General features: G+C 51.3%; 1 protein-coding gene across 3 annotated transcripts; it reads right to left on the bottom strand.

Annotated features, from left to right (window-relative positions):
* Nucleotides 1-8,982: 8,982 nt before the first annotated feature.
* Nucleotides 8,983-18,678, bottom strand: vps18 (VPS18 core subunit of CORVET and HOPS complexes). 3 transcript variants are annotated; one of them, XM_086003818.1, is made up of 5 exons: nt 18,658-18,678; nt 16,496-16,637; nt 16,194-16,285; nt 13,030-14,900; nt 8,983-9,878 (listed from the first exon to the last, which is right to left on the bottom strand). In XM_086003818.1, the coding sequence occupies exons 2-5, from the start codon at nt 16,522-16,524 to the stop codon at nt 9,159-9,161; spliced, it is 2,712 nt and encodes a 903-aa protein (XP_085859944.1). In that variant the 5' UTR covers nt 16,525-16,637; nt 18,658-18,678; the 3' UTR covers nt 8,983-9,158. The 3 variants fall into 3 exon arrangements, with proteins under 3 accessions (XP_085859944.1, XP_085859942.1, XP_085859943.1); XM_086003816.1 differs by lacking the exon at nt 18,658-18,678 and adding an exon at nt 18,453-18,632; XM_086003817.1 differs by lacking the exon at nt 18,658-18,678 and adding an exon at nt 17,946-18,347.
* Between the last annotated feature and the right edge of the window lie 7,232 nt (nt 18,679-25,910).

Genomic DNA, 25,910 nt, shown 5'->3' with positions numbered 1-25,910 from the left:
CGCCAGTACACAGCTTTTGAAGCTGACGGTCGTCTCTACCACTTCCTCCGAGTCCCCTTCGGCGTCACCAACGGGGTTTCGGTCTTCCAAAGGGAGATGGACCGAATGGTTGACCAGAACGCGCTGCAGGCCACCTTCCCCTATCTAGACAACGTCACCATCTGCGGCCACGACCAGCAGGACCATGACGTTAACCTAGAGAAATTCCTCCGTACGGCCCAGCGGCTGAATCTAACATACAAGGACAAATGTATGTTTCGCACCACGCGCCTCGCCATTCTTGGCTGCGTAGTGGAGAACGGAGTCATCGGCCCCGACCCCGACAGAATGCGCCGCCTTATGGAGCTTCCCCTCCCCCACTGCCAAAAAGCACTGAAGAGATACCTAGGGTTTTTCTCTTACTATGCTCAGTGGGTGCCCAACTATGCGGACAAAGCCAGACCCCTCATCAAGTCCACCTCCTTCCCCCTGACAGCAGAGGCATGTGCAGCCTTCACTCTCATAAAAAGAGATATTGTGAAGGCCACAATGCACGCAGTGGATGAGTCCATCCCTTTCCAAGTGGAGAGCGACGCATCCGACTTCGCCCTAGCTGCAACCCTTAACCAGGCGGGGAGACCCGTGGCCTTTTTCTCAAGGACCCTCCAGGGCCCCGAGATTCGACACTCCTCTGTCGAAAAGGAGGCCCAGGCCATTGTGGAAGCGGTGCGACATTGGAGGCATTACCTGGCCGGAAAACGATTTACCCTGCTCACTGACCAGCGTTCAGTGGCTTTTATGTTTAATAATAAGCAGAGGGGCAAAATCAAGAACGACAAGATCTTGAGGTGGAGAATTGAACTCTCCACCTACAATTACGATATCTTGTACCGGCCCGGGAAACTCAATGAACCCCCAGATGCCCTATCACGTGGTACATGCGCCAACGCGCATGTTGATAGACTGCAGACCCTCCACAATGACCTCTGCCACCCGGGGGTCACCAGGTTCTTCCATTTCATCAAATCCCGTAACCTGCCCTACTCCATCAAGGAGGTCAGGACCATGACCAGGGACTGCCAAATCTGTGCCGAGTGCAAACCGCATTTTTATAGGCCAGACAGAGCAAGCCTGATCAAGGCCACTCGCCCCTTCGAGCGCCTGAGCGTCGATTTTAAAGGGCCCCTCCCCTCCTCTGACCGCAACGTGTACTTCCTCAACATAATTGATGAGTACTCCCGTTTCCCGTTTGCCATCCCTTGCCCAGTACCACGGTCATTAAATGTCTGAATGACCTTTTCGCCTTGTTCGGCTTCCCTAGCTATATCCATAGCGACAGGGGCTCATCCTTTATGAGCAACGAACTCCGTCAGTACCTGCTCACGAGAGGTATTGCTACAAGCAGAACCACCAGCTACAACCCCCGGGGGAACGGCCAGGTGGAAAGAGAGAACGCGACGGTTTGGAAGGCCGTCCTCTTAAACTTAAAATCTAAGGGCCTTCCGACCTCTCGCTGGCAGGAGGTCCTCCCTGCGGCGCTCCACTCCATTCGGTCACTGCTTTGTACGGCCACCAATGCCACCCCCCATGAAAAAATGTTCACTTTCCCCAGGAAGTCCACATCGGGGACCTCGCTACCGACATGGCTGACATCTCCAGGACCCGTCCTACTGCGGAAGCACGTGAGGTCCCATAAAACGGACCCCCTGGTCGAGAGGGTGCGCCTCCTCCACGCCAACCCCCAGTATGCTTACGTGGCGTACCCGGACGGGCGGGAAGACACAGTCTCCATACGAGACCTCGCACCTTCGGGTGCCCCTGAAACACTACCATTGCCATCCACCACTACCCACAACCCAACCCCGGTAGACGGCATGCCGCAGCCCCAGGACCCGTCATTGACCACCCAACCACTCAATGAGACGCCAGATTCAACGTTGGATGCTGCACCATCACCGCCGCCACCACGACAATCAGGACGGCATACAAGGCCACCTGATAGACTTACTTACACGAACCTTTAGTACACTTCACCCCGCCGGACTCAAATTTAAACAAGGGGTGAATGTGGTAAACCACTGTTATTGTTGCTCACCGTTGTTGTTGTTGTTGCACACTGTTGTATCTATGCATGCCTCAGCTGGCTCCGCCCCTGGCTCCACCCACACGCCCAGGTATAAAGGTGACTGCTCTGCAGCCCCCTGCCTTCTTGGAAACCAGTCAACCACGAGAGGCATGCTCTGTTCTTTGTTAATAAAAGCCTTTTAGTTACTCTCCTAACTCTCCGTCTTTTATGAGTAATTGATAGCGCATCAGTCCCCTCGGTGTTTCTTCCAAGTGGTGTTCAACACAGACGAGTACATTCATCAGCTGAGGGAGGGCGGTAGGATTTGGTGGGGCGGAGAGGCCGACCCTCACTGTTGTTGAGACAGAATCATACACCTTGCAACATACACTGTCATCCCTCCCATCGCACCTGTACTAACTCTTCAATTGGAGCTGTCTACTCCAATCCCATCTCCTGCCCTTTCCCTGTATCCTTTTCAAGTACTTATCCAATTCCCATAAGTTAAGCCTATGCTTAACCTGAACCCATGGGACTTCATGGGGTCTGGAGTCAATGTTTAGGATTCCTAGGGCCACGCCCTCCCGACAGTATACCACTGTGCCGCCACCTCTGGTGGGTTTGTCCTGCCGGTGGGACAGGACATACCCAGGGATGGTGATGGAGGAGTCTGGGACATTAGCTAAAAGGTATGATCCTGTGAGTATGACTATGTCAGGCTGTTGCTTGACTAGTTTGTGGGACAGCTCTCCCAATTTTGGCACAAGTCCCCAGGTGTTTGTGAGGAGGACTTTGCAGGGTCGACTGGGCTATGTGTGCCGCTGTCATGTCTGAAGCCAGTACCTAGGTCGATGTGGGGTGGTCATGGAATCATGGAATGGTTACAGCACAGAAGGAGGCCGTTTGGCCCATCGAGCCTGTGCCGGCTCTCTGCAAGAGCACGTCAGCTAGTCCCACTCCCCCGCAGCCCTGCAGATTATTTTCCTTCAGGTACTTATCCAATTCTCTTTTGAAAGCCATGATTGAATCTGCTTCCACCCCCCTTTCAGGATTCCAGATCCTAATCACTCGCTGCGTAAAAAAGTTTTTCCTCACGTTGCCTTTGGTTCTTTTGCCAATCATCTTAAATCTGTGACCTCTGGTTCTTGACCCTTCCACCAATGGGAACGGTTTCTCTCTATCTAGACCCCTCATGATTTTGAGCACCTCTATCAAATCTCCTCTCAACCTTCACTACTCTAAGGAGAACAACCCCAGCTTCTCCAGTCTATCCACGTACCTGAAGTCTCTCATCCCTGGAATCATTCTCATAAATCTTTTCTGCACCCTCTCTAAGGCCTTCACAATGCTCCAGTTGAGGCCAAACTAGTGTTTTATAAAGGTTCATCATAACTTCCTTGCTTTTGTACTCTATGCCTCTATTTATGAAGCCCAATATCCCGTATGCTTTTTTAACCGCTTTCTCAACCGGCCCTGCCACCTTCAATGATTTGTGCACATATACCCCCAGGTCTCTCTGTTCCTGCACCCCCTTTAGGATTGTACCCTTTAGTTTATATTGCCTCTCCTCGTTCTTCCTACCAAAATGTATCACTTCGCACTTTTCTGCATTAAATTTCATCTGCCACGTGTCCGCCCATTTCACCAGCCTGTCTATGTCTTCTTGAAGTCTATCACTGTCCTCCTCGCTGTTCACTATACTTCCAGGTTTTGTGTCATCTGCAAGTTTTGAAATTGTGCCCTGTGTGGTAAACCACTGTTGTTAGTATTGTTGTTCACTGTTAGTACTGTTGTTCACTCTTGCATATTGTTGTACTTGTCTGTGCATGCCTCAGCTGACTCCGCCCCTGGCTCCACCCTCATGGCTGGGTATAAAGGTCGCTGCTCAGAAGCCTCCGGCCCTTTTGGATACCAGGCAACCACAAGAGGCATGCTCTGTTCTTTGGTAATAAAAGCCTGTTTATTACTTACTCAATCTCCAGTCTTTTGTAGCAATTGATAGTGCATCAATTTTATTACCAAAGTTAAATGTTGGCTGCGGATGCTGATCAACCGATGGCGCAAAACGCTGAGCAGCAGGCGCTGCTGCGAGCCCTCAGACCAACATGCCTGGACCTAGACCCCCAAGAAGCGGGTTCGTCGACTAAATTCGCACAATGGCTGCGTTGCTTTGAGGCGTATCTGGAAGCCTCGACCGTGACTCTTGATGAAAATAAACTGAAAATCCTGGCCTCGAAGGTGAGCCACCAAGTCTATACTTTAATCCAAGATGCGACGACCTACGCGGCGGCTATCGACCTACTGAAAGGGCAGTATGCACGCCCGGTTAACACGGTCTATGCCAGGCACCTTTTAAGATCTCGCAGACAGCAGCCCGGGGAATCGGTGGAAGCCTTCCTACGGGCACTGCGGGTACTCGGACGCGGCTGCGACTGCAAGGAAGTATCGGCCGCGGCACATGCGGAGGGACTGATACGAGACGCTTTCGTTGCGGGTCTAAGGTCCGACTACTCCCGGCAGAGGCTGCTGGAGAAGGGTGAAATAGACCTGACAAAGGCAGTGTCCCTCGCGCTCTCGCTCGACGCGGCCCACAGAAATATGGACGCTTTCTCCCCTCATCGCCCCGCGCCGTGGACGCCGCAATCTTGGGCCATGGGACCGCCACCTCCGACTGCTGCAGCGATGTCCAAGGCACAAAAATGCTATTTTTGTGGCCAAGCTAAACACCCTAGAGCACGCTGCCCCGCGAAGAATGCTACCTGCTCCGGCTGCGGGAAGAAAGGTCACTACGTTAGCGCCTGCAAAGGGAAGACCGCTAACGCCAGCAGCGCTGCGTGCGAACCGTGGGCGCAGCCATCTTGTCCGCCATCTTGGGCTCCCCCAGCCGCGTGGGGATCGGGACCGTGGGCGCCGCCATTTTGTCCGCCATCTTGGACGCCTCCGACTTCAACCACGGGGGACCCGGACTCAACCACCGCCTCATCTGACGACCACATCGACTCGCTCGACCATACGCTGGCCTCCGTGACGCTGGACCAATCTCTCCCTCATCAACTGTCCAGGTCCATGATGGATATTACGGTAAACGGCCGCGCCACTACCTGCCTTTTTGACAGCGGGAGCACGGAGAGCTTTATCCACCCCGACACGGTGCGCAGTTACTCTCTCCCGGTCCTGCCGACGCGCCATCGGATCTCTTTGGCTTCCAAAGCCCAGTCAGCGGACGTCGGTGGCTACTGTGTAGTGACCCTTTCAGTAAGGGGCACAGAATACAAAAATTTTAAACTTCTGGTCCTGCCCCATCTCTGCGCTGCCGTTCTACTGGGGTTGGATTTTCAGTGCCACCTTAAGAGTGTCACATTAGCGTATGACGGACCCCTCCCCCCACTCACAGTCTGCAGCCAGCAGCTTTTAAATCGCCTGCCGTGCACCATTTGCAGCCTCTCCACCCTTAAAGTCCCCCCCCCCTCCTTGTTCGCTAACCTCACCCGCGACTGTAAGCCCATCGCTACCAAAAGCAGGCGTTACAGTGTTGGGGATAGGAGCTTCATTAAATCCGAGGTAGCGAGACTCCTGAAGGAAGGGATTATTGAAAGTAGCACCAGCCCATGGCGAGCACAAGTGGTGGTAGTGAAGACTGGCGAAAAACAGCGCCTAGTTATTGACTACAGCCAGACGATCAATCGCTACACCCAACTAGATGCATACCCACTCCCCCGCATATCTGACATGGTCAATCAGATAGCACAATACCGGGTGTTCTCGACGATTGATCTGAAGTCGGCATACCACCAGCTCCCCATCAGGGCTGAGGACCGCCAGTACACAGCTTTTGAAGCTGACGGTCGGCTCTATCACTTTCTCAGAGTTCCCTTCGGCGTCACCAACGGAGTTTCTGTCTTCCAACGGGAGATGGACCGGATGGTTGACCAGAACGCGCTCCAGGCCACTTTCCCATATCTAGACAACGTCACCATCTGCGGCCACGACCAGCAGGACCACGACGTTAATCTAGAGAAATTCCTCCGGACGGCCCAGCGGCTGAATCTCACATACAACAAAGACAAATGTATGTTTCGTACTACGCGCCTTGCTATTCTTGGCTGCGTGGTGGAGAACGGAGTCATCGGCCCAGACCCCGATAGAATGCGCCCCCTTATGGAGCTCCCCCTCCCCCACTGCCAGAAAGCACTGAAGAGATGCCTGGGGTTTTTCTCTTACTATGCGCAGTGGGTGCCCAACTATGCGGATAAAGCCCGACCCCTCATCAAGTCCGCCTCCTTCCCCCTGACAGCAGAGGCCTGTGCAGCCTTCACTCTCATAAAAGGAGACATTGCGAAGGCCACAATGCACGCTGTGGATGAGTCCCTTCCTTTTCAAGTGGAGAGCGACGCATCCGACTTTGCCCTAGCTGCAACCCTTAACCAGGCGGGGAGACCCGTGGCCTTTTTCTCAAGGACCCTCCAGGGCCCCGAGATTCGACACTCCTCTGTCGAAAAGGAGGCCCAGGCCATTGTGGAAGCCGTGCGACATTGGCGGCATTACCTGGCCGGAAAACGATTTACCCTGCTCACTGACCAGCGTTCAGTGGCTTTTATGTTTCATAATAAGCAGCGGGGCAAAATCAAGAATGACAAGATCTTAAGGTGGAGAATCGAACTCTCCACCTACAATTACGATATCTTGTACCGGCCCGGGAAACTCAATGAGCCCCCAGATGCCCTATCACGTGGTACGTGCGCCAACGCGCAGGTTGATAGGCTACAGACCCTCCACAATGACCTCTGCCACCCGGGGGTCACCAGGTTCTTCCATTTTATCAAATCCCGTAACCTGCCCTACTCCATCGAGGAGGTCAGGACCATGACCAGGAACTGCCAGATCTGTGCCGAGTGCAAGCCGCATTTTTATAGGCCAGACAGAGCGAGCCTGATCAAAGCCACGCGCCCCTTCGAGCGGCTGAGCATCGATTTTAAAGGGCCCCTCCCCTCCTCTGACCGCAATGTGTACTTCCTCAATATAATTGATGAGTACTCCCGTTTCCCGTTTGCCATCCCTTGCTCGGACATGACCAGTACCACGGTCATTAAATGTCTGAATGACCTCTTCGCCTTGTTCGGTTTCCCTAGCTATATCCATAGCGACAGGGGCTCATCTTTTATGAGCGACGAACTTCGGCAGTACCTGCTCGCGAGAGGCATTGCTACAAGCAGGACCACCAGCTACAACCCCCGGGGTAACGGCCAGGTGGAAAGGGAGAATGCGACAGTCTGGAAGGCAGTCCTTTTAAACTTAAAATCTAAGGGCCTTCCGACCTCCCGCTGGCAGGAGGTCCTCCCTGCGGCGCTCCATTCCATTCGGTCGCTGCTCTGTACACCCACCAATGCCACTCCTCACGAGAGAATGTTCTCCTTCCCCAGGAAGTCCACGTCGGGGATTTCGCTACCAACATGGCTGACTTCTCCAGGTCCCGTCCTACTGCGGAAGCACGTGAGGACCCATAAGGCGGACCCCCTGGTCGAGAGGGTGAGCCTCCTCCACGCCAACCCGCAGTATGCTTACGTGGTGTACCCGGACGGGCGGGAGGACACAGTCTCCATTCGAGACCTCGCACCTGCAGGTGCTCCTGAAACACCCTCTTCGCCACCCACCGCTACTCCTGCCTACCCCCAGGACACAGTCCCCGCACGAGACCTCGCACCTTCGGGTGCCTCTGAGAGACCACCATCGCTACCTCCCATTACCCATGCTCTGACCCCTGTAGACGGCATGCAGCAGCCCCAGGGTCCGCCACCTGCTACACCTCCTCTGAACGAGACACCGGGTTCACCGTTGGATGCTGCACCATCACCGCCGCTGCTGCGACGCTCAGGACGGCTTACAAGGCCTCCTGATAGACTTCAGTACACGAATTTTTAGTGCACTTCACCCCGCCGGACTCAATTCTAAACAAGGGGTGAATGTGGTAAACCACTGTTGTTAGTATTGTTGTTCACTGTTAGTACTGTTGTTCACTCTTGCATATTGTTGTACTTGTCTGTGCATGCCTCAGCTGACTCCGCCCCTGGCTCCACCCTCATGGCTGGGTATAAAGGTCGCTGCTCAGAAGCCTCCGGCCCTTTTGGATACCAGGCAACCACAAGAGGCATGCTCTGTTCTTTGGTAATAAAAGCCTGTTTATTACTTACTCAATCTCCAGTCTTTTGTAGCAATTGATAGTGCATCACCCTGTATTCCCAAGTCCAAGTCATTAATATAGATCAAGCAGTGGTCCTAGTACCGACCCCTGGAGAACACCACTGTCCACCTTCCTCTAGTCTGAAAAACAACCGCTCACCACAACTCTCTGTTTCCTGTCACTTAGCCAATTTCGTATCCATGCTGCCACTGTCTCTTTTATTCCATGGCCTTCAACTTTGCTGGCAAGCCCAATATGTGGCACTTTATCAAACGTCTTTTGGAAGTCCATGTACACCACATCTACCGCATTGCCCTCATCAACCCTCTCTGTTACCTCATCAAAAAAACTCGGTCCGTCCAGTGTTATTACTTGTTGTAATGGTTTGGTACAACTGAGTGTTAGGCCATTTCAGAGGGCAGTTAGGAGTCAACCACATTGCCGTGGGTCTGGAGTCACATATAGGCCAGACTGGGTAAGGACAGTAGGTTTCCTTCCCTAAAGGACATCAGTGAACCAGTTGGGTCTTTATGACAACCCGACAGCTTCATAGTCACATTTACGGATACCAGCTTTATAATTCCCGATTTTATAAACTGAATTCAAATTTTCGAACTGCCATGGTGGGATTTGAACTCACGGCCTCTGGATTATTAGTCCAGTAACATTACACCACTGCACCTGTATGTTTTCAGATTATACACAGTGCCTGGATCTGTAACTCCAGATAGTGCAGAGAATGACTTAGACTAGATACGCCTTTAACTGTACAATATGTTAACACTTTATTTGCTACCAGAGGTAGCTACACAACAAGCTGTAGAAGCATCAGTTACAATCGCAATGCAGAACACGCTACACTCCTGGAATCAGAGGCACTGATTCAGTATGTAACAGCCTGAGAGAGGTGAACATTGGAGTACCACGGGAACACACTTACAACCAGCTGTTGTTCTCCTCCTCACATTTCTGTGGCTCGATAAAGGGTTTGTCTATTGATTTAATCGTCAGTTCTCCGCAATAGATGCACTCGGCTGCCACAAGATCATCAATGTCGGCTTTGATCTGATCGCGGGACTGCTGTTCCTTGTCACTGCCCTCTCCTTCCTTGGAGCGCTGTCGGGATTTAGCCTGGCTGGCAGCCCCCAGCTTCCTCTGCAGCTCCTCCAGCCTGGTCTGCTTATAGGGGGAAAGGTGCGGAATCACCTCCTGCAGCAGGCAGTCAGAGTGGAACATGTGACCACACAGGAACAGGTAGAAGGGTCGATTCAGTAGCGGGAAGTCGCACGCAGCGCACTTCTCCTGCGACTCCACCACACCGTACTTGTTCCTCATTTCCTGGATGTCTTCTCGGATTCGTTTGGCACTCTCAGTCGCCTCCTCCATCTCTTGCTTGAGCTCGTCGATGTGCTTGTTGTACTCCTGGAGGGAGCTGCAGATGGCCTCTTTGAAATGGTCGATGGTCACAAAGTCGGGGAAGAACGGCAGAATGTCTTCGATCTTCAGCAGGTTGCAGCTGGAGAGGCACACCATGGCCTTCTTCACATCCTTCTCCTCCTGGACCACATGACGGGCAATCTTCAACCACAGCTTCTTACGAAGCTCCTCATCTTCCTCTGGCATGTCCGCACACGACTTAGCAAGATCCACATCCATCTTTTTTTTTTAAAAAAAAACATATCCATCAATAAGGAGAACAGAGGCAGAACATCAAAGCACAGAATGGCCAACAGTTATTCAACTCTTCAAACCACACCCTATCTACAGTTTACCCAATAATGGACTCTATCCCATCCAATTAACCTAGTGAAGGAAAGCCGTGTGTGACAGAAGTGGCACTCCAACCTGCTTCACAACATTTCCACATTAGAAGCATTGGTACAGGAGCAGGCCATTCAGCCCTTCGAGCCTGTTCCGCCATTCTATTAGATCATGGCTGATATGTATCTTAACTCCCATCTACACGCCTTGGTTCCGTAACCCTTAATACCCTTGCCTAACAAAAATCTATCGATCTCAGTTTTGACATTTTCAATTGACCCACAGCATTTTGGGGGAAAGAGTGTTGCAGATTTCCACTGCCCTTTGTGTGAAGATGTGCTTGAACGGTCTTGGCTCTAATTTTAAGGCAGTTCCCCCTTATTCTGGACTCTCCCACCAGAGGAAAAAGTTTCTCTCTATCTACTCTATCAAATCCTTTAATCACCTTCAACACCTCAATTAGATCACCCCTAAATCTATATTCAAGGGAATACAAGCCTAGCCTATACAACCTGTCCTCATAATTTAATCATTTTAGCCCTGGTATCATTCTGGTGAATCTGCGCTGCACCCCCTTCCAAGGCCAGTATATCCTTCCTCAGGTATAGGAGCATTATCTTTTTGATATTGTTTAGTCCATGATATTCGGTTCAACAGTCAACTTCACGACTATTTTTTTATATAAAGTTTTTAATCTTAGTGACTGGGCCAAAAAATACAGTTAAGTTTACCAGAGGGAAGCAACGACATGTTAATTAAATCAGAAATTCTCTCCTGGCTTCGACGTTAAATGCAAGCCTGAAGACAATTCCAATAGATTGTGTTTCAGACCTGGCCTGAACAACCCTCTAGACTGCGAAAGTTCACAGTCCAGCCAACTGGGTGGGAGAAAAATTTGGCGCTGTTTCGAAGTATAAAAGGAATGTTTTGATCTGGGTGGTAAAACCCCGTGTGGAGGAGTACAAGTGTTCCAGGCTTCCCCCATCCTGCGGTCCCCTTGCTTCAGCCGCTTCTAATGCATGGCAGTGAGACGGGACTCTGGGCAGAAGCACACCCATGTTATGATCAAACAGGTGGTCAAAAGCTTTTGAAGAAGTTAAGAGTTTGGGCAGTTTAAAGTATTGTGTCAGTCAAGCACTTTACTGTTGGTTATTGTGCATACATTTTGCTTCTGTGCAATTATATATCTTGTAAACAAACTGACTGGTTTTAGCCCGAACAATGCAGTGAACAGTATTAGAGCAGAAAGCCCATACAATCTCTGGTACAAATTATTTTGGGACTCAAAGGTGCAAGTTTCAGAACACAGAGGATGTAGATCTGCCCTTGATACTGCGAAGAGAGTTGGGATGAGAGACTAACTGTAATAGTCTCTGGAAATAGTCCTTAATCCTCAAAGATAATGTGGCAAATTGGATTTTGCCTGGGTGGCCTGAGCTGAATCTTTTAAAACTTATATTTCTATAATTCTAATGTTGTCTTTTCACTCAGAGTAAGCTAGCAGCCACGAACCAGGCAGGTTACAATAGTGGTTTGAAGCAATAATTGCTTATTCAAAAGGATTATATACAATCTCAACCATTTCAGGCCATTGAGAGAAGATGGTGCTGAAGATCCAGATGTTCCATTCCACATACACAGCCAGGGTCTTAGCTAAGCAGACAGATGGGATCCTTCTGCTTCCTACACCACAGGGTAGGCTCTCACCATAGGATAGTAACGTGATTTACAGCTTAGTGCATCGAGCCCGAGTCTCTCAGGCTTGCGGGGAAGCAGTTCAGAGAGGGGTAGCATTCCCCCGCCCAGAGTGGTGTGTTTTTTTGCAGCAGCAAGAAATCGGCAGCATTTTTAGAAGTCTGGACCAGTTTAGCGTTGAAAGGCTAAGCTGGAAAAGTTGAGCCCATGTTCAGAGTTAGTTTCATCTTTGTGTAGGGAAATTGCCAGTTTGTAAAAACTGTCATTGGTCTGAAACTGCCATAATTTAAAGAAGCTTAAAACAGAGATTTAATGGGGCATGAAAAAATATTGGAAAGAATTAGTACAGATGAGGGTGGTCTTGAGGGTAGCAAAAAGAACACAACTAATGGAAGCTTCTGGCAAATCTGTTTGATGTACAGCTTGCCCCGGATAGCTGGTACGTGGCACCAATATTTGCAACAGCGTTGTCACAAGGCTCACTTAGGCATGCTGGACCCACAACCCTACGGAATGTCAAAGCACGTTTAATGTGGTGGGAAATACCATCATCTGTCACTCTCCCTCGTACAACAGGTTGATGGTCAGTTTCATGCTAATAGGGGTGGAGTTTGCCCAGACTCCTCAGCAATGAAGAAACTGCTCCATGATAAACTGGAGAGAGATGCAGACGTACACAGGCAGTGGAATAATTTAATGGGAGCAAAGAAAGCAAAATAAAGATAGAAGTATATCAAAGGGCCCAGCAGGACGCATTACACTTTATCAAAAGCCCAGTGACAACTCCGCCAGCACTCAGAGCTGTGAACATGCATTGTGCGAATGCAATGTCCAGTGTAGCACCGAGCCACACAGGTCACAAAGCTCCCAGCCCAGGTTCATGTTGAATTAGCTGGTCTCACTCGGGGAAAGCAGCTGAACACAACTGGTATCAGCGAAGAGAAGTCAGCCGTGGCTCAGTGGGTCGCACTCTCACCTCGGAGTCAGAAGATTGTGGGTTCAAGTCCCACTCAAGACTTGAGCACAAAATCCGGGCTGACACTCCAGTGCAACACGGGGTTCTCCTGGTGTCCTGACCAATATTTATTCCTCAACCAATATCACTAAAAACAGATGATCTGGTCATTATCACATTGCTGTTTGTGGTACCTTGCTGTTTATAAATTGGCTGTCGTGTTTCCCTACAACAGTGACTGCACTTCCAACTCATTCATTGGAACATCCTGAGGTCATGAAAGGCGTTGTATAAAAGCAAGTCCTTTCTTTAAAGGATGAGCTGAGGACACTCGCTCCCAATCACATTCCAGTGACCCCTGCAAAAAGGAAGAGAGCAACATAAAGCCCGACATACCTGGAGTGCAAGGTCCACCGCCTCTTCATACAGTTCCATTGTCTTATATATGTGCACACAGGCCCGATGGTGGCCATTCTCTGCACACAGACGCAGTGCATACTTTAGGTCATAGTGAATGTGGTTAGCGTTGGATCCAGCTTGTTCCAGGTACCAGAGCAGGGCCTTGGGCTTGTACTTGGCGTACAGCGACAGCAGGTAGTTGTGAATTGCCTGGTCGGTGACCTCCATCTGGTGCACACAGAACTCCAGGTAGCGAATGGCTTCGCCGATCTGCTCCGAGCTCCCAATCTGGCTGTAGTTGACCAGCGCTGGGATGAGGTTTTTGGGATCCAGCCGCTTCCTCATGTCAATCCAGGCGTCCACCACCAGCTTGGGAATGTGCTGCATGAGGACGGGGGAAAACTTGTAGAACAGAGCCGGGTCGTGGTACTTGGACATGACCTCCAGCGCTGCGCTGTAGTCATCGTGCTGGCAGTGGTGGGCCATGACCCGCTCATAGTCCTGCATGATCACAGAGAAGAAGACCATGTCCTCCACGTTGCCATGGCTGGCCAAGAGGTCATAGATGGTCGAGCGATTGTTGAGCAGGCACTCCTTAATCTTGGAGCCACTCAGAAATTTCCGGAACTCCTCCCTGGTTGCATCAAACTGGTTCCGCTTGCCCTCGTCCCCTTCGAGCGTGCCCAACCTGTTCAGGTAGATTTCAGTGAGCCAAGTTGCCAACAAGGTCAGCTGAGTTTTGTCCTCCAGCTTCAGGTTCTTCAGCTTCTTCAGAAGAAATTCCTTCAGGGCCTCCTCTTGCTTGGCTTCGATGAACTTCAGGGCGATCTCCTCAAAGTACTTCTGAGTCAGGGCGTAGTACTTGGCGCTTTCCACGTACTTCTTGTTTTGAAAGCAGTGATCGGCCTCTTTGGCGAGGACGATGTCCAGACACTCGGGCCGATCTTTGCAGTACTCCTTAGCCAGGTCGAACCTCCCCATGTTCATGTACATCTGCCAAACATCCCGCGACTCCTTCTGAATGTGATACCGGAACACCGCCTTCTCCGTGTAGATCCATATCAGCCCGGCCACCGAATCCTTGACCATCCGGAGGAGGCGGCCAAATTTGTCGGGGAACGCGTCCTCGAAGACCAACTGCCCATTTAGCGTGCAAATGGCCTTCACCCTATCGGACAGCAGCAGCAGGAAGTGGAACTGGGTGAGGACAATGGAGCGGGGTGGCTCGAGCTGGGGGTCAATGTCGGCCGAGTACTCCCAGACCTGCACGTCACTCAGGAGGGAATCGGGCCGGGTGTAGTCCAGGGTGCCGTACAGCACTCCGTTGCCCATCATCCAAGCGAAGGAGCGGGGGCTGGACCGTAGCTTCGAGGTGTAGAAGGAGATCTCGCTGTAGCCCAGGCTGGCCGGGAACTCCTGGAAGCTGGGCAAGGTGTCGGCGTACTGGCTGAAGATGGGCTGGAATATCTGCTGTTCGCCGCCCTCCGGGGCCCTGCCGACAAACTGATACAACCGCTTCCGGGTGGTGGCGATGACAAAGAACCTCCCGTCGATGCTCCGCTCAATCTCCAGGCAGCAGACAGGAGCCGGGGATCCGTCCTCCTCCAGGCTGTACACGTACTTGAAGTACGGGTCGGGGCTGGAGTTGAAGAGACGTTCCTCCGACACCACAACCTCTGCCTCGTGCATCTGTCCCTGGCTGGTCCCCACCAGGATGGGGCCGGTGCTGGTCTCACTCCCCAGGTGTTTGTTCCAGCCCACACTCTCGATCAAATGCCCTTTCCAGCGCGAGAGGCTCCTCACTTTCTGCGAATTCCTGTTGAGGTAAAGACACTCGCTGGAGGTAAGGCTGATCAGGAGATGGGACCCTACAACAGGAGCAAACACATTAGAGTCAGTTCAACACTGAGCCATACAAGATGTATGGGCAGATGACCAAAAGCTTGGTCGAAGAGGTAGGTTTTAAGGAGCGTCTTAAAGGAGGAGAGAGAGGTGGAGAGATTTAAGGAGGGAATTCCAGAGCTTAGGACCTAGGCAGCTGAAGGCACGGCTGCCAATAGTGGAGCATTTAAAATCGGGGATGTTCAAAAGGCCAAAATAGGCAAAGCGAAGAAGTCTAGGGGGAATATAGGGCTGCAGGAGATTAGAGATAAGTTCACAGGGTAAAACAGGGTAGCGGTTAAGCCAGGGGCATTGCACGCCATCCTGGATTGCAAGAGGTAAAGCTTGCTTGAGCGGAAATCTGTTACAGCTGCTGGGAGGGAATACAAGTTATATAAAACGGACGGAGGTGGAGAGGTCTGGACTGGCAGTTCGGACACGACTATTTATTTCTGGTCCCCCTGGGGAGAAAGGAGAATCCGCCATGGTTCTTGCTCCATGGAGCTATCCAGTGACCTGCCAAGTGCAAATGAGGACATATCCCTACTCAGCTGTAATGCCCTCCAGGTCTAAAACCCTGCCCACACACTGCGACTGGGCTCACACGATGTGACTGAGGTGTGGTACCAGAGAGCAGACACTAGGACTTCACCCCAGCAAGAGTGTGGGTCTACAAGGAGAGGAGAAATGGAAAAACACCAGCGTCTCACTTCAGAGAGACATGACATTGAATACTAGACTTGACTGACACAAGTCTGTGTTCCCTCACTGGGCAGATATCAGGGAGAGTTGAGGCTGCTATGCAGAGGCTTCTCACTTAGTATGGACAAGCTGCAATTTTCACAACCTCTTACATTTATACAATGCCTTTAATGTAGTAAAATGTCCCAAGGCCCTTCACGGGGGTGCAATCTGACAAAAACCAAAGGATGAGATGTTAGGACTGGTGACCAAAAGCTTGGTCAAAGAGGTAGGTTAAGGAGCAGAGAGGTGGAGGGAATTCCAGAACTTAGGGCCTTGGCAGCTGAAGGCACAGACACCAATGGTGGAGCGATTAAAATCAGGGATGTTCAAGAGGGCAAAATTAGAGGAGCGCAGGTATCTTGGAGGGTTGTAGGCTGGAGGAGGTTACAGAGATAGGGAGGGGGCGAGGCCGTGGAAGAATCTGAACATGAGGATGAGAATTTCAAAATCGACGTTGACGTTGCTTAACCAGGAGCCAATGTAGGTCAGCGAGGAGATTACTCCACAACAAAGCATAGAAACCACAGGCTCCCTACCAGAGGGGTCCAGGAACAGTTTGTGGATCCTGGCATCATCTTTGCGTCCCACTTCAATCTGGTTCGGCTGGTCTGGTTTTCCGAGGTCAATCCTGCAGGAGTAGGGGAAAGAAAAAAAATCTCCGAGTTATCAGCAATAGGAAAGGGGGGTGCCGGGGGCAGGGCGGGGAGCAGTCACCGGGGAAAGGAAGGAGGGGGGGTGGCGGGGAGGAAGGGGAAGGAAAGGGGGATGGTAGGGAAGACAGAGAGGCCGGTGGGCGGGCGCCGGGGGAGGGAGGCGAGAGAGGGGAACGAACCTTTACCTGAGCAGAGTGTCCTTGCCCATGCTCATACACAGCTGGTTGTTACACACCACGAGGTGGCTGATGGCGTCAGGAGGGCTGAAATCAATTCTCTGTTTGGAAAATATTGGCTTCTCCTCTTCGAGACGAGCACTGACATAACCTGCAACAACCAGAGATTAAAGTTACAATCCTTCGCCTGAAGGATGGTGTCACAGGGCGAGTGAGCAGGAGCACAGTGGGCCAACTGGGACACTGCTCCCTGCCGACAACAGCAGCAACTTGTATTTATACAGCACCTTTAACATAGTAAAACGTCCCAAGGTGCTTCACAGGAGTTTTATAAAACAAAATTTGATGCTGAGCCACATAAGGAGAAATTAGGGCAGATGACCAAAAGCTTGGTCAAAGAGGTAAGTTTCAAGGAGCATCTTAAAGGAGGAAAGAGAGGTAGCGAGGCGGAGAGGTTTAGGCAGGGAATTACAGAGCTTAGGGCCTTGGCAGCTGAAGGCACGGCCACCAATGGTTGAATGGTTAAATCAAGGACGCTCAAGAGGGCAGAATTAGAGGAGTGCAGATATCTCGGGGGGGTTGTGGGGCTGGAGGAGATTACGGAGATACGGAGAAGCGAGGCCATGGAGGGATCTGAAAACAAGGATGAGAATTTTAAAATCAAGGTGTTGCTTAACCGGGAGCCAATGCAGGTCAGCAAGCACAGGGGTGATGGGTGAACGGGACTTGGTGCGAGTTAGGACACGGGCAGCCGAGTTTTAGATGATCTCAAGTTTACGTAGGGTAGAATGTGGGAGGCCAGCCAGGAGTGCATTAGCATAATTAAGTCTAGGGGTAACAAAGGCATGGATGAGGGTTTCAGCAGCAGATGAGCGGAGGCAGGGGCGGAGACAGGCGGTGTTACGGAGGTGGAAATAGGCGGTCTTGGTTATGCCACGGATATGTGGTCAGAAGCTCATTTCAGAGTCAATGGTTGCGAAGAGTCTGGTTCAGCGGAGTTTGTGGTGAGGACCAAAGATAATGGCTTCGGTCTTCTCAATATTTAATTGGAAAAAAATTCTGTTATCCAGTACTGGATGTTGGCCAAGCAGTCTGACAATTTAGACACCGTGGAGGGGGGGAGAGAAGAGGTAGTGAGGTAGAGGTGGGTGTCGTCAGCGTACATGTGGAAACTGACGCTGTGTTTTCGGATGATGTCGCCAAGGGGCAGCATGTAGATGAGAAATAGGAGGGGGGCCAAGGATCAATCCTTGGGGGACACCAGAGGTAACAATACAGAACTGGGAAGAGAAGCCGTTGCAGGTGATTCTCTGGCTACGATTAGATAGATAAGAATGGAACCAGGCGAGTGCAGTCCCACCCAGCTGGACAACAGTGGAGAGATGTTCGAGGAGGATGGAGTGGTCAACAGTGTCAAAGGCTGCAGACAGGTTGAGAAGGATGAGGAGGGATAGTTTACCTTTGTCACAGTCACATTGGATGTCATTTGTGATTTTGATGAGAGCCGTTTCGATACTGTGGCAAGGGCGGAAACCGGATTGGAGGGATTCAAACATGGAGTTCTGGTAAAGATGGGCACGGATTTGGGAGGCGACAACACGTCCAAGGACTTTGGAGAGGAAAGGGAGGTTGGAGATGGGTAGTTTGCAAGGACGGAGGGATCAAGGTTTGTTTTTTTTGAGGAAAGGGGTGATGGCGATAGATTTGGAGAAAAAACCGTTAACAATATCAGCGAACAATGGAGCCGGACAAGGGACGTTGCGTGGCCTACAGTTTGGGCGACGGCCACTGCCTGTGATCCGTGTCACGGACCGCCTGACAGAGAGAGGGGAATGGTGCCTTCTCCCCCCAACCAGACTCCAGCCCCAGCCCCAGCCCGACTCCAGCCGACTGGCACCAGGTCAGGCGGGCGCCTCCCCGGAGTCGCCCCACGCCGCGGCCATGCGCCCCCCGGCCGCTCCGGTACCTGACTGCCCGATGCCTGTGCCGCCGGGGCGGAGCTGCTGGTACGGGAGGCCGGCGGGCCGGGATCGGGCCCGGGCCTGCGAATCCTCGTATTCATCCAGGATCGAGCTCATGGCGGCGGGGCCCAGCAACCGGAAACAGCCGGCAACCCAGGCCACGGACCAGCAGCCAATCACCGCCCGGCATTGGCAACTCCGCCCACTTACCGAGCAGCCAATCACCGCCCGACATCGGCAACTCCGCCCACTGACCGAACAACCTATCACAGCTCAATTGGCAGAACCCCCCCCGCCCAATGTCCAAACAGCCAATCACTGTCCGGCAGCGGCAACTCCGCCCACTGACCGAACAGCCAATCACTGTCCGGCAGCGGCAACTCCGCCCACTGACCGAACAGCCAATCACCGCCCGAGACACGGCAACACCGCCCACTGCCCGAACAGCCAATCACCGCCCGAGACACGGCAACACCGCCCACTGACCGAACAGCCAATCATCGCCCGAGACACGGCAACACCGCCCACTGACCAGCTCAATTAGCAGAAGCCCCGCCCAATATCCAAACAGCCAATCACAGCATGGGATTCAGGAACACCACCTACTTACCGAACGACCAATCACAGCCCAGGACACTGCAGGCCCAGCCAAGCAACGAACAACCAATCACATCTCGGGCCACAGAAGCTCCACCCAGGGCTCGAACAACCAATCACAGCCTGACAGTCATGTCCCCAGCACCAACCTCCCCCAGTGTACTCTTTTGTTGGGGTGATCAAACAAATTGTCTGTAAATTAATAAAACTTTAAAAGAACCTTAACAAATTAAATTAAAATTGTGTTGGCCGGGGTGATGATGCACTCCAGTCCCCGCGGTGCCCACCGGTCGCGGAAGGCCTCGAGCGTGCCGGCGGACACCGCGTGCTCCATCTCCAGGGCCACCCGGGCACGAACATGGCCGCGGAAGAGAGGCAGGCAGTCGGGCCGAATGACCCCCTAACCCCCTCAAATGCGAGAAGTCACACAACACCAGGATATAGTCCAACAGTTTTATTTGAAATCACAAGCTTTCGGAGCGCTGCTCCTTCGTCAGGCTCCGAAAGCTTGTGATTTTAAATAAAACTGTTGGACTATAACCTGGTGTGTGACTTCTTACATTTGTCCTCCCCAGTCCAACACCGGCATCTCCACACCATAACCCCCTCAGTGTATGGTGACTCTCCCCCAGTTCATGGTGCAACATGTGGCCGGTGCTTCTTTATTCATTCTCCGGATCTGGGCGTCGCTGGCAAGGCCCAGCATTTATTGCCCATCCCTAATTGCCCTTGAGAAGGTGGTGGTGAGCCGCCTTCTTGAACCGCTGCAGTCTATATGGTGAAGGTACTCCCACAGTGCTGTTAGGGAGGGAGTTCCAGGATTTTGACCCGGTGATGATGACGGAACAGCCAATATACTTCCAAGTCAGGATGGTGTGTGACTTGGAGGTGGTGGTGTTCCCCATGCGCCTGCTGCCCTTGTCCTTCTAGGTGGAAGAGGTTGCGGGTTTGGGAGGTGCTGCCGAAGAAGCCTTGGCGAGCTGCTGCAGTGCATCTTGTAGATGGTACACACTGCAGCCACGCTACGCCGGTGGTGGAGGGCGTGAATGTTTAAGGTGGTGGATGGGATGCCGATCTTTGTCTTAGATTAGTGTGACCATATGTCCCTGTTTTCCAGGGACAGTCTCCGGATGGGGTACTGTGTCCCTGGGCAAACAATGTCCCTGGAAGAGTCCCCGGTTCACGAAAATCGTCCCCGAATACCCTAGCTACCATTTTATTTGAATAAGCTCCATCTGTCCTAATTGCAGTATGCGTAAATCCGCGCCCGCACTCAGGGACTCTGAGACGGACCAATCAACAGGCCCGCTGTTGATTGACAGATTCTCTGCCCACTAGCAGCGACGCACCAATGAAAGGGCGGAATCACAGTTTGTGACGACAATTTGGCTTTGACTAAAATTGGTTTTGATTTGGACCAATGAAAGGACAGAGTGGGGAGTGAGTGCTGGCCAATGGGGCGGCTGTGTTTGTGTGGGAGGTGTGATGGCGGTGTTGTCTGTGTGAGCTGGAGCCTGGGGACAGGGAACACTGAAGCTGCGCTAATGCACGGAGTAGAAAGGTTTTAGTGTCTGCCTCAGTAACGCAACAGACAGGGCTTGGTAGCTCAGCCTGACTCAATCCTATGAGAACAGTGCCAGTCTGAGGCTAAACATGATTGTGTGTGTACGTGTCTATAGAAGGGGCTGTCTTTATGCCTGAGGATAACGGAACTGCTGCACGCAATTTCTATTATAATACTGCCATAGGCAAGCAGCAACCGTCTCTGTGCCTGGGAGACCCCACCCTCTTCCCCAGTCTGTTTGTGACAGGAGGACCCTTTTCCCTCACTGTGCCAGGATGATACCCGTCCCCACTAATCTGTTTGTACCAGGGTGACCTGCTTCCACGCCCTTGTCTGTATGTATTACTACACATACAAATTTTATAAAATCTTTTTTTGTAGTTTTATAAAGCGCCACTAGGTGACGAAGGTTATTTCTGTTCATTCTCATTAAAATTATAACGCTCATTATATCCACAGTGTTGTTGACTGCGGGCTGGTTGATGACGGGTAATCTCTACGCGTATTCCACTAGCAGAAGCAACAAAGTGGTCATGCCAGTTTTCTTGAAACGCGGAGATAACACAGCAATCATTAATAAATCTGTGAAAATAACTGACTTGGGCAGTGATGTGAAGAAAGAGATTTTCTGAATACGCCGCATAGTCAGTGGGTACGAAAAACTGATGTTCCTGAAGAGTGTTACTGTATTATTCATAAACGGTGTCTGACTGCGCTTCAATAGTGTGAGGTCACATCGCGGTAATTATATGCACATTTGTTTTGTATTTGTCGTGTATATGTACAACTGTTAAAATATAGGCTGTGCAACCTATATTTTCCGTCCTAACTACTTTGCTGTGTTCCCACCCTGTGTTCCTGGATTCAGTTTAGAAAATATCGTCACCCTACATAATACCTGGGGCCCCTCACACTATACCCTGGGGTCCCTCACACTATATCCTGGGGTCACACACTATACCCTGGGGTCTCTCAAACTATACCCTGGGGTCCCTCACACACTATACCCTGGGGTCACACACTATACCCTGGGGTCTCTCACACTATACCCTGGGGTCTCACACACTATACCCTGGGGTCTCCCACATTATACCCTGGGGTCTCACACACTATACCCTGGGGTCTCACACACTATACCCTGGGGTCTCCCACATTATACCCTGGGGTCTCACACACTATACCCTGGGGTCTCTCACACTATACCCTGGGGTCTCACACTATACCCTGGGTTCTCTCACACTATACCCTGGGGTCTCACACAATATACCCTGGTCCCTCACACTGTACCCTGGGGTCCCTCACACTATACCTTGGTCCCTCACACTATACCCTGGTCCCTCACACTATACCCTGGTCCCACACACTATACCCTGGGGTCTCTCACACTATACCCTGGTCACTCACACTATACCCTGGTGTCCCTCACACTATGCCCTGATGTCTCTCACACTATACCCTGGGGTCTCTCACACTATACCCTGGTCCCACACACTATACCCTGGTCCCTCACACTATACCCTGGGGTCCCTCACACTATACCCTGGTCCCTCACACTATACCCTGGGGTCTGTCACACTATACCCTGGGGCCTCTCACACTATACCCTGGGGTCTCTCACACTATACCCTGGGGTCCCTCACACTATACCCTGGTCCCTCACACTATACCCTGGGGTCTCTCACTATACCCTGGGGTCTCACACTATACCCTGGGGTCTGACACACTATACCATGGGGTCTCTCACACTATACCCTGGGGTCACACACTATACCCTGGGGTCTCACACTATTCCCTGGGGTCTCACACTATACCCTGGGGTCTCACACTATACCCTGGGGTCTGACACACTATACCATGGGGTCTCTCACACTATACCCTGGGGTCACACACTATACCCTGGGGTCTGTCACACTATACCCTGGGGTCTCACACTATACCCTGGGGTCTCTCACACTATACCCTGGGGTCTCTCACACTATACCCTGGGGTCTCTCACACTATACCCTGGTCTCTCACACTATACCCTGGGGTCTCACACTATACCCTGGGGTCTCACACTATACCCTGGGGTCTCTCACACTATACCCTGGTCTCTCACACTATACCCTGGGGTCTCTCACACTATACCCTGTGGTCTCTCACACTATACCCTGGGGTCTGTCACACTATACCCTGGGGTCTGTCACACTATACCCTGGGGTCTCTCACAATATACCCTGGGGTCTGTCACACTATACCCTGGGGTCTGTCACACTATACCCTGGGGTCTCACACTATACCATGGGGCCCCTCACACTATACCCTGGGGCCCCTCATACTATACCCTGGGGCCCCTCACACTATACCCTGGTGTAGTGTCCGCGTATCAATAACACACGGACTGCAGGAGAACGGTAATAACAGGTGTTTACTGAACAGAGGGTATGCTGGAACTGAAAGTACAGAAGCCTGCTACGGCTTTATATACAGGTGTGGTCACTGCCGGTACTACAGGATAAAAGCAGTTCTCTCTTAAAGGTACATACACAACAATTCCTCCCCTTTTAGATAAACAGTACATAACATTCATTTAACAATTAAATAATAACTAATTACAATTACAATTTTCTTTGTACTATATACATCAACTGAAGTAATCATTTATAAATTCAGTCTTTGAGGAGGCTTCATGATCCTGTCTGGATAGCGCCTTACTCGTGTATCCTGTTCTTGCGGCAGAGTCGATTCTGGCTCATTGTCATTGGTTGATTCGTCAGCTTCCAATACCACTGATTCTGAGGTAGACGCAATCTGTACTTCGGGTTCATCACCAGGTGCGCATGCTCGTGGTATGGGTTTGACTTGTTCCTGTGACTCTAGAATCTGGTCAGCATGGCGTCTCACGATGCTCTCTCCAATGTCCACTGTGTACATTAGTGGTCCCTGCTGTGTGCATATCGTTCCTGGCTGCCATTTTTCTGTTCGGTAGTCGCGGGCCAAGACTGGTTGCCCTATCTTGAAGCTCCTGGTTGGCTTCTCATTGATGTGCTGGAATTGCTTATCCTCAACATCTCGTCTTATGTTTGGTTTGAGCAAATCCAGGCGATATCTTAACCTTCGGTTAAAGAACATTTTGGTTGGTGACTGCATGTGTCGCATTCCGGTAAGCAAACAAGAAATTATCCACCTTGTGTTGTAGTGGTATGTTGTCATTATACATCACCTTTATTGCTTTTTTAAAGGTCTGAACAAACCTCTCAGCCAATCCATTTGTGGCTGGATGATATGGGGCAGATGTGTAATGTTTTACCCCATTATTCCTCAAAAACCTCCGGAAATCCTCGGACGCAAACTGTGGTCCATTGTCAGAGCAAATCTGTTCTGGCAAGCCATTCCTGGCGAAGATGGTCCGTAGGACTGCAATAGTTTTCTCCGTGGTGGTGGAGGACATTTTGATGACCTCTGCCCATTTCGAATGTGCATCCACGGCGATTAAAAACATTGAGTCCATAAATGGACCAGCAAAATCAATGTGTACCCGTTGCCATGGAGATGAGGGCCACTCCCATGGGTGGAACGGGGCCTGTGGTGGAGCGTTTTGGACTTTCTGGCATCCTGTGCATCTCTTGGTCATATCCTCAATTTCTTTATCGATTCCTGGCCACCACACAAACGCCCTGGCTAGGCTCTTCATTTTTACCCCTCCCAGATGACCCTCATGAAGCTCATTGAGCACTCTATCTCTCAACTTGGGTGGAATTACCACTCGGGATCCACACATCAAGGTCCCCCGGCACACTGACAGCTGTTCTCTCCTTGGCGAGAATGCTGGCAACAGTGAGTCGCCATGTGCTGGCCATCCCTTCACCGTCAAATCATAGACCCGAGAGAGTGTCGGGTCATTTCGGGTTTCCTTCTCTATACATGAGTTTGTAACAGGTAGACATTTGACTATGGTCGAATGGAATATCTCAACAGGGTCCACTGCAGGTGCTTCCTCCACCGTAGGCAACGGCAGGCGCGACAGCCCATCAGCGTTTCCATGCTGTTTCGTACCCTTGTACTCTATGTCGTATTGATGTGCCCCTAGAAAAAGGGACCATCTTTGCAGCCGTTGCGCCGTCATCACCGGAACGCCCTTCTTTGGGTTAAAAATGGAGACAAGAGGCTGGTGATCAGTCAGTAGGGTGAATTTCTGCCCGTGCAGATAGTGATTGAACTTCTTCACCCCCCACACCAGGCTGAGGGCGTCCCTGTCAATCTGGGCGTAGTTACGCTCAGATGAGGTTAACGAGCGCGACGCAAAGGCTATTGGCCTCTCTGAACCATCAAGGAATTTGTGTGACAGCACCGCTCCAATGCCGTAGGGAGACGCATCACATGCCAACCGAATCGGTAGTGTTGGATTGTAGTGGGCCAATACTTCTTTTTAAGTGATTAGGCATTTACATTTCTGAAAGGCACGCTTACACTCATCACTCCATTTCCATGCTACTCCAGTTTGCAGCAGGGCGTTCAGTGGGTGCAGAATTGTAGATAAATTTGGCAAGAACTTATGGTAGTAGTTCACCAACCCGAGGAACGACCTCAGTTGCGACACATTTTCTGGTGCTGGAGCCTTGACTGCTGCCTCAATCTAGTCTGGGGACTTATGTAACCCCTCTTCATCAATCATGTGGCCACAATACGAGATTTGTTTCCTGAAAAACTCGCATTTGGGGTGGTTGGCTCGTAGCCCATATTCTTGTAATCTAGTGAGCACCTGCTCCAGGTTGGCAAGGTGTTCACTGTCATTTTCGCCCGTAACCAGGATGTCGTCCAAATAACACTGGGTCCCCGGGATCCCTTGCAGGACTTGTTCCATCGCCCTCTACCAAATAGCCGGAGCTGATGCTACCCCGAATACCAGTCGGTTGTACTGGTAAAGACCTTTGTGAGTGTTTATCGTGAGGTATTTTCTAGATGCTTCTTCTACCTCCATTTGTAGATACGCTTGGGCCAGATCAATTTTCGTAAAGCGTTTCCCTCCAGATAGTGAGGTGAAAATATCTTCTATCCGCGGAAGTGGATATTGTACTGTGTGTAGGACTGGGTTCACAGTTACCTTAAAGTCCCCACAGATGCGAACCTTCTTCAGCTCCCCAGGTGTGCTGCTCAATGATTTCTTCATTACAGGAACGATGGGTGTGGCCCACTCACTCCAGTCCACCTTGGACAGCACACCCGAACGCTCCAGACTCTCCAGCTCTGCTTCGACGGCTGGGCGGATCGCGTACGGTACCGGTCTGGCCTTAAAAAATTTTGGGTTTGTGTTATCTTCAAT

The sequence above is a fragment of the Somniosus microcephalus genome, chromosome 12, assembly GCF_052327205.1.
Source record: "Somniosus microcephalus isolate GS21.2 chromosome 12, FLI_Smic_1.0, whole genome shotgun sequence".
Lineage (NCBI taxonomy): Eukaryota > Metazoa > Chordata > Chondrichthyes > Squaliformes > Somniosidae > Somniosus > Somniosus microcephalus.
This window is presented reverse-complemented; position numbering and strand designations above follow the sequence as displayed.